General features: G+C 36.9%; 2 protein-coding genes across 4 annotated transcripts in view; one reads left to right on the top strand and one right to left on the bottom strand.

The window, feature by feature from the left end:
- The window catches only part of SRP54 (signal recognition particle 54), a 40,072-nt gene extending 27,235 nt beyond the window's left edge, over positions 1 to 12,837 (bottom strand). Inside the window, exons 1-3 of one of the 3 annotated variants that reach the window (XM_043555982.1) lie at positions 12,544 to 12,837; positions 6,552 to 6,687; positions 2,148 to 2,260 (exon numbers count right to left, since the gene is read on the bottom strand). In XM_043555982.1, coding sequence (XP_043411917.1) covers positions 2,148 to 2,260; positions 6,552 to 6,582 — 144 coding nt within the window. In that variant the 5' untranslated portion in view covers positions 6,583 to 6,687; positions 12,544 to 12,837. Of the gene's footprint in view, positions 1 to 2,147; positions 2,261 to 4,385; positions 4,518 to 6,551; positions 6,688 to 12,543 lie in introns of those variants that run through there. The other 2 variants (XM_043555984.1, XM_043555983.1) reach the window with 2 other exon arrangements.
- Positions 12,838 to 13,055: 218 nt separating this feature from the next.
- Positions 13,056 to 15,538, top strand: part of LOC122469002 — a 42,864-nt gene continuing 40,381 nt past the window's right edge. The window contains exon 1 of the mRNA XM_043555989.1: positions 13,056 to 13,338. Coding sequence (XP_043411924.1) covers positions 13,056 to 13,338 — 283 coding nt within the window. The remainder of the gene's footprint in view (positions 13,339 to 15,538) is intronic.

The following is a 15,538-nucleotide window of genomic DNA, read 5'->3' as shown; positions in this document are numbered from 1 at the left end:
CTCTCTCTCTGCCCCTCCCCCGCCTACACTCTGTCTCTCAAAATAAACAAACATTGAAAAAAAATTAAAAAAAAACTATCATATATTTGCTGAGTTACAAGGCCAGTTAAAAGGTCACAAACTATAAAGTCTTAAAAAAGGTGAGGCCTTTGTTGCTCATGTAAATAAGTGTTTACACACTAAACTGTAAGCTCCATGAGGGCAGGGATTCTGTAGTCTATTCTGTCACTGCCAAATCCCTGGTGCCAGCAAAAATGTATTCCTTGGGGCACCTGGCTGGCTCAGTCAGTGGACGGTGTGATGCTCAATCTCAGGTTGTGGGTTTGAGCTCCACACTGGGTACAGAGATGACTCAACCATAAAATCTTTAAAAAAAAATGTAGTCCCTCAAAGGTACTTGAATGAATTCCCATCTTCAACTCACTTCGTACATCCTACAGAGGCTTATCAGATCTGTCTCTCACTAAAAGGGCCTGATAAAAATGGAACTGATCTTTCATTAGAGGGATTTCTTCTTGTTAATTCCCTAGCAGCACAGTACTAGGAACAGAGAAGTTTGCTAATTCAAGCAGTAGCTTTAACTCTACTTCCCACTAAGCTCTTTTCCCTGGTTTCTTTTTTTCTCCACTATAAACATAAACAGCATAAAGGTTACACAATAGGGAAAACTGTTTTGAAAGCTGTTGTTTTATTTATTCTGAATTCCAAAGACTAAACAATGGTTTTAATTATTAGAAAAAGCACTGGATGAGGAATTAGAAAAAAGACACTAATCCTGGTTCTTCCAATAAATAAACATGTGAAACTGACTTTCTGTTGCTGTTAACTAAGAGGCTGGACTAGCTAAATTCAAAGATGGTCCCAAAATTATTCAATTCCATTAGCTTATTAAAATATTGATAACAAATTCTGCATTAGAATTTCTTCCCAGTGAGCACTGAGTAATGTACAGAAATACTGAATCACTGTATTATACACTGTATTGAACTAATATAGCACTGTTTGTTAACCACACTGGAATTAAAATTTTTTTTAATTAAAAAAAAAAAAAGAATTTTTTTTTCAAACTTCCAAGTTAGAAAGTACTTTTCATCTATTATTTCATTTGATCCTTAAAACCATCTTATAAGGTAAGTGCTTTTTTCTTATTTTATACATTAAAGAATCTGAAGTTGACTTGCCCAGATTTCTATCACAAGCTACTAAGTCACTAAACAAGGTCTTCTAAAACCAAATTCAGTACTCTCCCATTGGTACCACAAAATATAAAGTATACTTGTGGACTCTCATCTTTTTTCAATTGACAAATCATTAAAACACAAGACATGGGGAGAAAAAGAAAGAAATATTTTAAGAATTTTTTTTAATATATATTTTTTTATTTTAGAGAGAAAGGGGGGCAGAAGAGGAGACAGAGAGGGAGGGTGAAAGAGAGAGAGAGAATCTTAAGCAGGCTCTATGATCAAAACGACTAACACACTCTGCATGGAGCCAACAGGGGGTCCTGAGACCCTGGGACCATGACCTGAGCTGAAATCAAGAGTTGGATGCTCAAATTTCTGAGCCACCCAGACACCCCCAGAAAGAAATATTTTAAACTTAAAACAAGAAAGCCAGGAGGAAGAGTATTTCAGACACCATACAAGGAATCAGCTTACAAAATCTCTAAAACAACTGAGTGAAGATTTCAGAGAAAATGAATCAAAGTAGACAAAATAAAAATACTAGCCTTTAACAAGAATGCTAAGTAGAAGTCAAAGAGAAAAAGGTGAGACACACACGCATGCCTAGCCAAGAAAAAAGAAGCAGGACAATGAAGTTTTAGGCCTATGTCAAGAGACAAAGCAAAAGTGTATCTCCAGACGTAAGCCCTTTTTTAAAACATAAAATGTATGTCATTTTTACATGTTAGTGAAGGTTCAGTTTTTTGTTGTTGTTGTTTCTTTTTTTATAATTATTTATAGCAAGTTAAACAGTAAAATGGTCAACTCAATAAAAGACACTAACTAGAGTCTTCAGTTTTAAGTGTTTACCTACAATGATTAAATCTACAACAGAACAAATATAAACAGAGAGATTACTAATAATTCACCTCCCCAATGCTAGTAATGATGTGCTATCACATGCATTTCACATATTTTACATACCTCTTCATTGATAATGGTGGCATTGCTCAATGAGCGTAATGCTGATGTTATTTTTCTTCCAAGGTCTGCTAGTACCATCTTGAAGGCTTTGATAGATGTGATTACAAGAAAATCTAGGAAAGAAAAAATTAAATAAAAACATTTGAAAATAATCAATACCGGTTCCCATAACTGGAGACTTCTAAAAAAGAGTATTTAAATTCAAATAAAGTACTTCAGTCTTCAGATACTGTAACCTTGGGGTGCCTGGGTGGCTCAGTCAGTCGAGTGTCCGACTTTGACTCAGGTCATGATCTCATGGTTCCTGAGTTCAGGATGCACATAGGGCTTGCTGCTGTCAGTGCAGAGCCCGCCTCGGATCCTCTGTCTCCCTCTCTCTCCGTCCCTGTCCCTCCCCGGCTTGTGTTCTCTCCCTCTCAAAAATAAACAAACATTAAAAAAAAATAGATACTGTAACCTCAACCTCTATAGCCTCAATCTGCCACTTCAATATAGGCATGCCCAAAAGCTAAACCTACCACTTGATGATGTATACCTAATTGGAATATTTTATACAAATCAGCAAATTTAACCTATCAGATAATATGCTTTGAGGAAATGATGGTATGATCTCAAATCTGGAGATACATTTGAACATGGACATTTTGAACATACATTTGAATATGAGCAAGAGAAAGAAAAGGGGATTTCCACCCAGAAATATTGTCTAATTTATCACATAAAAAGACTTTTGTAAACTATTTTGATTCATGCTCTAAGCCAAAAAAAAAAAAAAAGTTTTAATTAATAGGACACCTAACTTTTCACACACATTATATTAGCTCATCTTACTCTTCTAATAACCAAGGAAAGAGGTATATTACTAATCTTCCCATTTTAAAGCTGTTCTTGATTCCCCAACTCTGAAACAAGATAACCTCAAAGACCCTAACCAGCTCTAAAACGTTACAGTTTTATAAAGTATGCAGATATACCCATTACACTTAAGTCCTATGCAAGGATTTATGGACGGTAAGCAAGCAAGCATGACAGGTGGTCCCTGGCCTCAAGTTGCTTATCCACTAGCTGGTAAAACAAGGCACATGAATGAATGGCAAAATAAATACTAAGAGAAGTCCTCTTGCCTGACTGCCTTTGAACCGGGACATTGGCTTCTTCCTACCTTCAGGCTCAAACGAAACATCAGCTCTTCCTGGGTCTCAAGCCCGCCAGCCTTTTTAGACTGGAACTACACCACCGGCTTAGCTCTCCTAGGTGTCCAGCTTGTCAAGTTGAAGGATTTTGGGGCTTAATTAGCCTCCATGATCACATGAACCATTTATTATTCCTTATAATAAGTCTCTTTTTATATATGTGTGTATATATATAAATGTGTATATAAATATACACACATATATACACATATATGTAAATACACACACATATCCTATTGTTTTTGTGGAGACCTTTAATAACACCAGTAAAGTATGAGTTCAAAGTTAGTAATGAAACTTTATGATCAATGGCCAATGATTATTTCTATGAAAATTCTAAGGAAGAAAAAACAGGCTCAAGGAGACAGAACAGGCTGTACAGAGAAGTTTGAATGTGAATTTGATCCTGAAATATAGGTAGAACATGGGCAGGTGTAAAAGAAGACAAAAAGGAATTTGAAGATGATATGGCATAAGCAGAAATTGAGACATGGAAAAGACTGGGACATACTTACAACTTACATATACATATGTATGGACTTGTAGATTATTAAATATGCATTATTTAGGAGACAGTAAATTATACATTCTAGTCAGAAGAGTGGGCTATCTAATTAAAAGGAAATGCAGTTAGTAAAGGGCTCTGAAACCACGTTAAAAAGTATCAATTATCTGGTATAAATAAGTAGTATCAGCAGAAAAGTTCATTTGTTCAAAACAATTTAGTAACTCTTCTGAATTAATCCAATCTAATATAGTCAACCAAGATAATCTAGACTAGATACTACATAGAGAGTATACAGGAGATTACAAATAAGAGAAACAGAAGGACAAAATTGCTGACTCATTCAACATCCAGAAAGCGGAGATGAGGGGAGTCAAAAGAAGCAGGAAAGGAAACGCACTCAAGGACTTATCACTGGCAAAGAGATATTCCAGGTTGAGCTCCAGATTAAACACTACACTTCCACTCACATAAAATTAGGTAATTTAGAACCTAAAAAATTACTAACAATACTTGATGGAATTGAAAACAATTGCTTACCATAACTTGTTTACAATTACATGGTTACTTCACCTAAAAGACCAACTACTTCATAGAAAAGATCCAGCACTTTTTGTTTCTTCTCCCATACTCCTTATACTATTATTGCTTAAGTAAATATTCTTGAGGTAAAAAGTAAGAGCCAGATGTTTCAGTTCATCTCCTTTACCACTGTGTTACCAGGAGAGATATAATCCTAATTATGACACCACAATTTACTTTTTTAGAGATCATGTCATAAACATGTCATCCTCCATTTTAAAAAGCTATACTAGTTAACTAAAATAAACCTATTTCCCATATTGGCCAGATCTTTTTTAAAAAGCTTGTTAAGTTTCCTTTCCTTTTTTAAAAAAAATTTTGAGAGAAAGAGAGCAAGCAGGGAAGGGGGGGCGGGCGGGGGTGGGGAGCGGACAGAGGAACCGAAGCAGGCTCTGTGCTGTCAACAGAAAGCCCGGTGCCAGGCTGAACTCATGAACTGTGAGATCACAACCTGAGCCAAAGTCGGATGCTCAAACAAATAAGCCACCTAGGCACCTCTGTGAATTTTCTAATACATTTTTCCTTATGTAAGTACTTATTGGCAGCACATTTTCTTATACATTTGACTGATTATAAAAACCTGCGTTTCAGTAGAGGAATAATGATACCTAATAGTACCTTTTATTTATATAGTATTTCCTCTGCAATTTCCAAGGATATGTTTGTGAAAACTCCTGTATTAGAATTCTGCTCAAAACTTCAATGCCTTCCTATTTCATGCAGAGATAAAGTCTTCAAAATGGACTGTAAGGCACTCCCAAACACACACACACACACACACACACACACACACACACACACACACACTCAGTTTTAATCACATGGACCTCCTTGCTGTTGATGCTGCACTATACCACCTCAGGACCTTTGTACTGGCTGGCATGCTCTTCCTCTGGCCCACATGGGTAAGACAGCTCCCTCCCCCATCTCCTTCAGGTGGTTGTCCAGACGCAGTTTCTCAGTGAGGCTTTCCCTAACCACTTGTTTAAAATCACAATCTGCCTTCTCTTTATTTTTCTCATCATTCCACTACCAACTGACATATGATTTACTCACACTGTTTGTGCTCTATATCCCCCAACTGAAATATAAGCTGCATGAGGGCAGGGACTTTTCCCCCTTTTGCTCTCCCTATGAGCTCACTGCTTTATGTATCCTCAGAGTTATGTATTGAAAATGAACTTTACAAATGAAAACATTTAAGACTTTAGGAATAAAGCAAGACTAGGGATCCAAAGTCATGAAAGGCCTTTCAAATATCTCCTTTAAGGCGACTAAAATAAACCAGTGAAGATAAGATGATAAATTTAAAAAAGTCAATGACCTATGTAATTGATATTGTACAATTAATACTCATTTGCCATCACTTACTATAACTTTTTAGAATTTCTCTAAAAAATTTCCAACAAGATTCTTAAAAATGACCTTCAACTTGATCTTATATGCACACTAAAATGCAAAACATCTTTTTTAATGTTACTAGCTAACCCTGTATCTCAAATTAGAGTAATTTACAATTCACGAACACTCCCTCAAAATTCTCTTATTCAACTAAAAAGATTTACAGAAGTAAAGCAGTGTGTGCTAGAACTTCACAAAAAAGGAATCTCTACTTAGATGAGGCTATTGGAAAGTAAGGGTAAATTACCGTATAGTATTTCATTCAATTTAACATCTATTATCTCATTCCACCCTCACAACAATTTTATGATACAAGCAGGTTAGGGAATGGCTCTTCCCTAGAAGGAAAAAAAAAAAAAGCAAAATGACTTCCCACAGTCCCTTGGCTACCCAGTCTTAGGCCCTGTAGTATGAATGATGCTTTAAAAAATAGGGTTGAATGTCCCTGCTGGAAAACTCCAGGGTCAAATTTTGTTGCTATATTACAACAGAGGAAATCGTCTTTTGAAAGCAAAAATGCACACTCTTCTCCATGGCAGAATAACTGCAATGTCCAGAAAGAACTGATGAGGACCACTGCAATCAGATGTGTGAGGACGGAGCTTCATCTGAGTCACATGTTCTGACAAGAATCTGACTAGGAGTTGGATAGTGAGGTGATGGAAACAGGCTCAAGTCTGGGTGCCCTCATAAGGCAAGCACAAGGCCAAGTATCATACTTACCTGCTGCAGTGTGAAGTACTGGAAAGAGCATGGGCTTTGGAGTCTGACAGACTTGGATTCAAACCCAGCTCTGTTACATACTGGCTGAGTTACTGTGGGCAAGTTACTTAATCTCTCTGAGCCTCACTTTCCTCACCTGCAAAATGGAGATAATACCATTATCAAGATAGTGACCCTGAAGGGATGTTGTGAGGGTTAAATGAGACAATAAATATAAAACTTCCTTGTTTTCTTGAATGACACCAACTGGCTCTCCCTATATTTTCATCCGAAGTGTAAGTAAACTAGAAATTTTCTTAAAAACCTTACCCTACTAAGTTTCCTATCCCATTACCTAGGAACCACCCCAGGAATCTTTAATGCCAATTATATGTTCCTGTAATTCTATTATTCAACAGAAGCTGGAGTGTCCAAACAGCCACTTTATATTATTTATAAACAATTATAAATATGCCTGCCAGAACCTTGCCTGATCTGAGATTTTATAAACAGATCTTAATGACTAGAGATTTCAAATCCTATTACAATGAAAATCCCTATAAAAAACTTATTTTTAGCCCTAGTCAGTGACTAACTTATTGGATCAATATTAGACTAAAAAACTAAATAAATATATTATTAGTAGTAAATATCTTTAGAAAATTTACTTCTACATTATATACCTTTCCATAAATTAGTCAATAGCCCAAACCAAAACTTGCTTTCCTGACTATGATACTAAATATATGGATATATATTTAAATTCTGTATGTCATATGTATTCACATTCTAGGATAACAGAAAAGTAAATTTATTTAACAAAGTGGACTATCTGTATTTTATCTGCTAAAATTATTATATTTGAATAACCAACAATATAATGTTAATTATGACTTTTAAATTTGTGGATATTTTTTCATACTGAATCTTGGTCCTCCAAGGAAATAATTCATAATAGTTTATGTTTTGTGATTACAGGAGGATACGTGTTCACTGTAAAAATTCAAACATTACAGAAATACTAAAGGCAGAAAATGTAATTCCCCTAATCTTACACCCTCTTGTCCCCTGATAACCACCAATAACAATTCAGTATATGTTCCTACAGATTTTATTTTCTATGCATATAAGTGAGGCAAGTTTTCGCAAGAATTATGATTTGGGGTAATGAAAAGGGAAGCAGTAATGAGGGCAATTCTTTTGTAAACATGCTCGCTAATGTTAAAAACATGCTTAAATGCAAAAGACAGAATACAAAACTGTATTTATTGTATAATCCATTTTTATCTATAAACAAATATCAAAAAATAACATTAGCCTCCAGGGAAATGCAAATCAAAGGCACACTCAGATACTACTCCACACACAATAGGATGGCTATAGTCAAAAAGACATAACAAGTGTTGTTCCGAATGTGGAGAAATCAGAACCTTCATGTACTGTTGGTGGGGATGTAAAATGGTACAGCCCATTGGAAACAATTTGGGCAATTCCTCAGAATGTTGAACATAGGGTTACTATATATGACCCAGCAATTCCACTCCTAGGTACAAGCCAAGAGAAAGTAAGATACGTCCAAACAAAAATTTGTACATCAATGGTCATTGGCAGCTTTATTCACTCTAGCCAAAAAGCAGAAAGAACCCAAACATCCCTCAACTGATGAGTGGGTAAAAATAATGTGATATATCCATAAAATGGAATATTTGATAATAAAAAGAAATGAACACAGCAAAGAAAACAATCAACCAAACTAACAGGCAATGAGAGAAGATCTTTGCAAATGACATATCAGATAAAAGGTTAGTTTCCAAAATCTATAAAGAATTTACCAAACTCAACACCCAAAAAACAAATAATCCAGTGAAGAAATGGGCAAAACACATGAATAGACAATTTTCCAAAGAAGACATCCAGATGGCTCACAGACACATGAAAATACTCAACATCACTCATCATTAGGGAAATACAAATGAAAACCACAATGAGATACCACTTCATATCTGTCAGAATGGCTAAAATTAACAACTCAGGAAAGAATAGATGTTGGCAAAAATTCAAAGAAAGGGGAACCCTTTTGTACTGTTGGTGGGAATGCAAACTGGTACAGCCACTCTGGAAAACAGGAGGTTGGTTCCTCGAAAAATTAAAAATAGAACTACCCTATGACCTAACAAATGCACTACTAGGTATTTATCCAAAGGATACAAAAATGCTGATTCAAAGGAGCACATGCACCCCAATGTTTACAGCAGTGATATGAACAATAGCCCAGATGTCCTTTGACTGATGAATGAATAAAGAAGATGTGGTGAGTGTGTGTGTGCGTGTGTGTGTGTGTGTGTGTATAACAGAATGCTACTCAGCAATCAAAAAGAACAAAATCTTGCCATTTGCAACAAAGTGGATGGAACTAGTGTATATTATGCGACACGTAGTAAGTCAGAGAAAGACAGATATCGTATGATTTCAAATATGGAATCTGAGAAACACAACAGATGAACATAGGGGAAGGGAAGGAAAAATAAGACAAAAACAGAAAGAGAGACAAACCACAAGAGACTCTTAAATACAGAGAATAGAGGGTTGTTGTAGGGGAAGCAGGTGGGGGGATGGGTTAACGGGTGATGAGCATTATGGAAGGCACTTGGGATGCGCACTGGGTATTACATGTAAGAGATGAATCACTGGGTTCTGCTCCTGAAGCCAAGACTACACTCTATGTTAACTAACTTGAATTTAAAAAAAAAAAAAAAAAAAAAAAAAGAACTGAAGTACTGATTCATGCTACAACATGGATGAATAGTGAAAACATAATCTGTATGAAAGAAACCAGTGACAAAAGATCACATATTCTAGGATTCCATTTATATGAAATGTCCAGAAGTAAATCCACAGAGACAGAAAGTGGATTAACAGTTGGTTAGGGCTCCGAAGTTGGGGGAAAATGAGGAATGACTATTAATGGGTATGGGGTTTCTTCATGGAGTGAGGAAAATGTTCTAAAATTGATTGTGGTGATGATTGCACAACTCTGTTAATACACTAAAAAGCACTGAATTGTATACTTTAGGTGAATTGTAGGATATGTGAATTTTATTTCAATAAAACTGTTAGCAAATAACATTTATCATTTCTGGATGGTGAATTTTTATTTTCTTATTTACATCTTTTTGTAATTTACAAATTTTTGGTATGACTATCATTTTTTAAGTCAAAGGTAAAATTAACTATTTTTCAAAGTTCTCCTTGTGAGAATTACAATGATATTATACTGGGGATTGAGATGAAGTTGCCACATGGATTCATTTAGTTATTCGTTCATCAAACACCTAGTATGTATTCCAGGAATTGTCCCAGCATGAGAAAAGCTCTAACTCCAAAATCAATAAATTACATCAATTTAACACAGACAAAACTCCTCCATTAACTTCAGAAGATAAATTATACATCATACCATCACTGACTTACCTGCTTTAATTCTGCAACAAAGGTTATATTCAATTACATCAAAAAGTATCAGGAAATTCCCTCTTCATTAAAATAACCTGTTTCCAAATTTTAAAATTCCTTTTAATTAAAAACAACAACAACACGACACTTTATAGTTTGATAACAGAAAAGGCGTACCAAAAACTCAATTAGCAACAAGAGGTAACAGTTCAAAAACAATGAGAATCATTCCTTTAAGATACTTTTTTGGCTATCAGGTCAATTATAACAAGAATTTTTATGTAAACTTTTACCAAGATTAAAACAAGTCAAAAGAATTCCTTGGAAACAGTTTGTCCTGAAGTTGAACATAGACTGAAAATACGGAAGAGGAGGAATGAGCTATTTCAAGCAATGGGTTATTTCAGCGACGTTTAGCTAACACCTATCAGCTAAAAATTAGATATTCAATCAACCTCTAGGGATAGTAACATCAAAAGGTGTTGGCAGAAGTGGCCTCATCTAAATTCTTCATTAGGAGAGTGAAACAAGGCATCAGATTTTGAAAAACTTCACTGGCTACATATTAAGTACAGCCAGGCTTAATAACCATTTCATGAAGCAATATTCTTCAAAGAAAAACAGAGAAAGAAAAATCTGTTCCATAATTTAAAAAGATTAGAGTCAAATAGCAAATACTTTGGAGGGAGAAAAACTTGAGAGCAAAGAGACTACATACACTAATCTTATCCCAAGTCTAATGGAGACGTGGGCTTGAACCAGGGAAGCAGAAAGCAAAATGGCTCAAGTCAAGCCCGTAAAACAGAAGCTACAGGACATAATGACCAAATGGTTGTGGAAAATGAAGGGAAAAAAAAGGCAAAAGTGACTCCAAGGTCTCAAACAGTAACCAGATGGCCAATGATGCCATTAACCAAAGAATGGAAGGCAAAAGAGAAACTGGTTGGAAAATTAAAGAGTTAATCCAGAAAAGGTTCAAGGAGCTGTAAGGTTTTGTAATGTTGTATTTGTAAAGTTTTACTAAAGTTGGATTTTGAGCACATCTACTAAAATATTTTGTAATGTTCTACTAAAGTTGGATACTGTGCACATTCATTTTATTATTCCTTAAAAATTGAACATACAAATATCACAAAATTCAAGTACAAACAAGGAGTCAAAAACATGTATATATCATATAGTAATAATGAAAAGAATTTAAAAAAAGGAAAGTTGAGGTAGTAAGCTTGGTTTTGGATGTACTAAATTTATAGAAACTAAAAAACTATATCATTCATGAGACAGAAGTTACAGGGAAAAAAAAGAAGTTACAGAAGTTTGGAAATGGTTGGCATACAAGGATAATGCCATGGAAGCCATGGATGTAGATGATAATTCTCAAGAAGACTGTGAAAGACCATTTGTGTTACAGGGATGGCAAAGAGCCAACAAAAAGTAGTCAACTAAGACTAAGAATAATTAACAGGGATAGAAGCCCTTACTAATTCCTTACCCTCTCCAAAAGCATACAGAAGAAAATCAATTTTTTTAAAGCTACCATTTATATTTATCTTATTAAATTCCAGAGGTGGATCCAGAATTCCCAGTTAGGTGAAATTAGAGGCAAGATCTGTTTGAAGAAGGGCTTGAAGATGCTTTTATTAAATTAGAAAATAATAACTGACCACATGAAAACATCAAGAGAAAGAGTTTTAAGGGAAATAATTCTACCCTTTGGCACCAACACTGCTATATTCTAGACACTGCCCAGAACAGATCACCTAATCTTTCATCCCCATAATAAGTTATTAGATAGATGAGGAAACTGAGACTAGATTGGACTAGCAACCTGCTCAGGGTCACAAATCCCCCTGAACAATCTCATCTGTGTTCCCATAGCTATCATGGCTCTTTAAACTTTCTCATTACTCATCTTGCTATAATGTATATTTATGTGCCTCTCTCACTGTACTGTTAGCTCCTCAATGGCAGTATTTGTGTCATTCATTTCAATATCCCTATAGATAGGAATAAGTAAATACTGTTGAATTAAGCATATGAAAGAACTAGGTGAGAATAGCATCAAGAAAGACAATAGGGGAAAGAGTTTCAAGAAAGTGTCAAATGTACAGAAAGAGCCATCAGTATATCTGAAGTCACCATTGGCATTGAACTGATATCCCGTATTGCTTATTGAACGCCTACTATATGCAGAACAATGTGTCGAGCACAACGGACACGGAAAAATAAAATCTCGTACACGTCAAAAGGTTTTCGGAGAAGTAGCCACATCTAAATTATTGATCAAGAGAGCAAAGCAAAGAGCCAGGCCTGTAATTGCCTACATCTAATTTGGCTCGGGTAAATCTGAAGACAACTTAAAAGGGTCACAGTGCATCCTTTAATAAAACTTCTGACGGGGCACACGAGATGAAAAAGGGCCAGTGCACCTCAATCTCGGTGACGAGAGTCGGTGGCCAGAGAAGCCGACTCCCTCTGGAGTCTCTAGCCCCCAAGCAGGGCTGAGGCTGCCCCTAGCTGCCAGTCCGTGGTCGGGGGCGGGAAAAAGCAAGACACTTACCGCAAAAGGCACCGCTACCGCTGTGGCCCAAAGGGGCCGGGGATTCCTTCGCGAGGCCCCCGCAACGTGGGAGGAAACCAAGAAAAGCAAGGATCAGACAGACAGATGCGATCCCACAGCCCGACTTCCCAAACTATACAAACTAGGGCTCCAGCGCCCAGCACCACGACGCCAACTCCCACCAGCTGGAAGACCGACGATTGCCACCGAACCTTCCGCCCAATGAGGAAACGTCACCACTCGGCGTAGTCCACCCTTTTATGAAAAGGATACACTTCCGCTTCCGGGGCACCTGCCGCGTACTTTCAGTGCTTTCGCTGAAAGGGTTTATTGCGATGTTTCTTTGCTTCGACTGGCTTTGGGACATTCCGTTTCCTATTGCCCAATCACTGCGGCAGCAAAGTGGCAGTACAGGATGTTCTCTAGGGATGCGATCTCAGGAAATAATTCCGGCCTCGAGAAGTCACCTTAAAAAGTGACTGGGCAGTGCACTGCCAGCTGAAAGGAGAATCATGATAGATGCAATTCAAAGTAGGGTTTCCTCCCCAGGTGCACGTGTGAACACCAACAAGGGGCGGGGTTTAGGGATTTCGCAGCCCGGGGAGGCGGGTTCCGCCGTGTCGGATCTGGAGTGGAGACCGCTCTCTGCTTGCGCGTGCGCATTGCGAACCTTCCCCGACGCTGTTTTCTGCTCCAAGATGGAATTCCGCTCCGCGCGGCAAGCAATAATGCAGCTGCTACGTACGGTGGCTCCGGCAGACCTCCCAGCGCTGCTCGAGTGGATGAGAACTACCCGTAAGCGACCAGAGCCTGACGCAAGTGGTTGGGGCAAAGATATACTATAGGTGTTGACCTTGGGGACCTAAAACAGCATGAGGCCGAAAGCCTCCTAGGGGTCGCTGTGCCGGTCTCTGCTCCTCTCTACAGGAGAGGTTGACGGGGGGGCACATTTCAAACCTTAGCAGGTTCAGAGTCCAGTTTGGAATTGGGTGCAGGAAGACCTGGCTCTGGGTTGTTTGTGATTGTGCTGCAGACTTCAGACAAGCCACCTAGAGGCTCTTTGTGCCAAATCCTTTTCTGAGGGAAGAGAAGGGGTGGAGGGTTTTGCCCTCCCCACCGCCATTACTCCCACGAATTTGTGACTACCGGTAAGGTTAGTTACTACCTGAAAAAGCACTTTGCAAAAGGTGTTTCAGTCTGTGGGGCAGGAAGCTTTTACCCTACAAGCAAAGTCACCTGTAGCTAGTGCATTTATTTTCTCAGTTGTAAAATGGACCATCAATTTAATAGCAGTTTTCCAGGGTGAGGTAAGGGAGAGATTGGGGGGTGACGACTTTGATTTTAAGCTGTTAATAAAATTAATAATACAAAAAAGCACAACTTAGAATCGAGGAAATGTGGCAATTAGGTCCATTTATTGAAGAATGGTTACTGCTTTGGCAAAGTGAAGCCTGGTGAAAGCACAAGATAACAGGATATTCCTTGTTTGAGAACAATGCCAAAAAACCATGCTACCTTTATACCTCTAAACATTGATTCCCATGTTTATTTTCATCCAGATTCATGATTTGAAATATTCATGTGTGCTGATTAACTTCCAAACTTAACTTTTTCCTAGAACTCTCTTTCTTTGTGATGTTTTTAGTCAATCAGTAGGATTGGGTATTTTTATTATTATTACACATTTGGGGGGATCATTTTAGATGAGAGGCCAAAATGAAATTAACTTGGAAAACTGATAGAGTTAGCCTTTTAGAAAGTGGAGAAAACCAGACAGGTAGAAAGTGGAGAAAAACAGACAGATAGGAATTGCTGAGTCAAAATATGCTGAGTCTCCTTATTTAAATTTTGTATTGCTAGTTTTATTTATCATATCCCGATTGATTATAAAAACCATAGTAGTTTCCGTTTGTTTTTTTCTGCATTCCTCAGCACAAGATCTTTTATTCCAAAAGCCCTAAGTGCCTACAAAAATGCCACCTACTGCCTGGTTCTGGCAATTGCACAGTTACTAAAATATTCTTATCCTCAAGATTTCAGTTTTGTGGAATCATTTGTAATCTAAATTTCCAGTTTTAGAGACATCAGTTGAGAGCCCCATTTTTCAAAATCAGGAAAACCTGTAAGCATGTCTTGGGTGATAATTTTGTAAACAAGAAGACCCAAGATCACTGACTTTAGAGTACATTTTTACTTTTTTAAAAGCTCTTTTTGTGCCTTTCTCCAGCAGATCCTGTAGTCAGAGAGCTCATGCAATTTATTAAATGATTTAGAAAACGACAGTGAATTTCTGAGAATGTTTATTAACATGAATATTGTAAGAAATGAGGGTGTCACTTTGCTTTAAATGGAGTGTTTTAACATAAATCTTGAAAAGCAACTTATTAGTATACCTTTTTTAGGTGGTAAAATATACATAACATAAAATTTACCATTTTAAGCTATTTTTAAGTGTACAGTTCAGTGACATTACATACATTTACGTTGTGCAACCATCACATCTGTCTCCAGAACTTTCTCATCTTCCCAAGCTGAAATTCTTAGTATACTTTTTTATGAAGTGGCTCTAAACAGAGCACAAAAGATTCTTCCAGTCAACCATTTTTTATTTTCCTAACTAATTTCCTTCTTCTAGGAAAAAAAAATTATCTTTTATCTCTAGCATTAAGTCACTTGCATAATATCTTATTTGTATGACATTTTCTTAGACATTTAATAAGTATAAATCTCCTTGAATTTTTATACTATTTAATGAAATAGCAAGAGACAATAGTAGGTATTGAGTATGGCTTTGGTTTTGAGTTTTGCAGTGCTTATTGAAACTGAAAAACATGTTGCTAACAGGTAAAATCATAATCATTTTAGATACACAAAAGGAAGGATAATCTTTTTTAATGTTTATTTATTTTTGAGACAGAAAGAGAACGAGCAGGGGAGAGGCAGAGAAAGAGGGGGACAGAGGATCTGAAGCGGGCTCTGCACTAATAGCAGAGAG

Source organism: Prionailurus bengalensis, chromosome B3 (genome assembly GCF_016509475.1).
Source record: "Prionailurus bengalensis isolate Pbe53 chromosome B3, Fcat_Pben_1.1_paternal_pri, whole genome shotgun sequence".
Lineage (NCBI taxonomy): Eukaryota > Metazoa > Chordata > Mammalia > Carnivora > Felidae > Prionailurus > Prionailurus bengalensis.
Note: the sequence above shows the minus strand (reverse complement) of the source record. Positions and strands in the feature narration are given on the sequence as shown.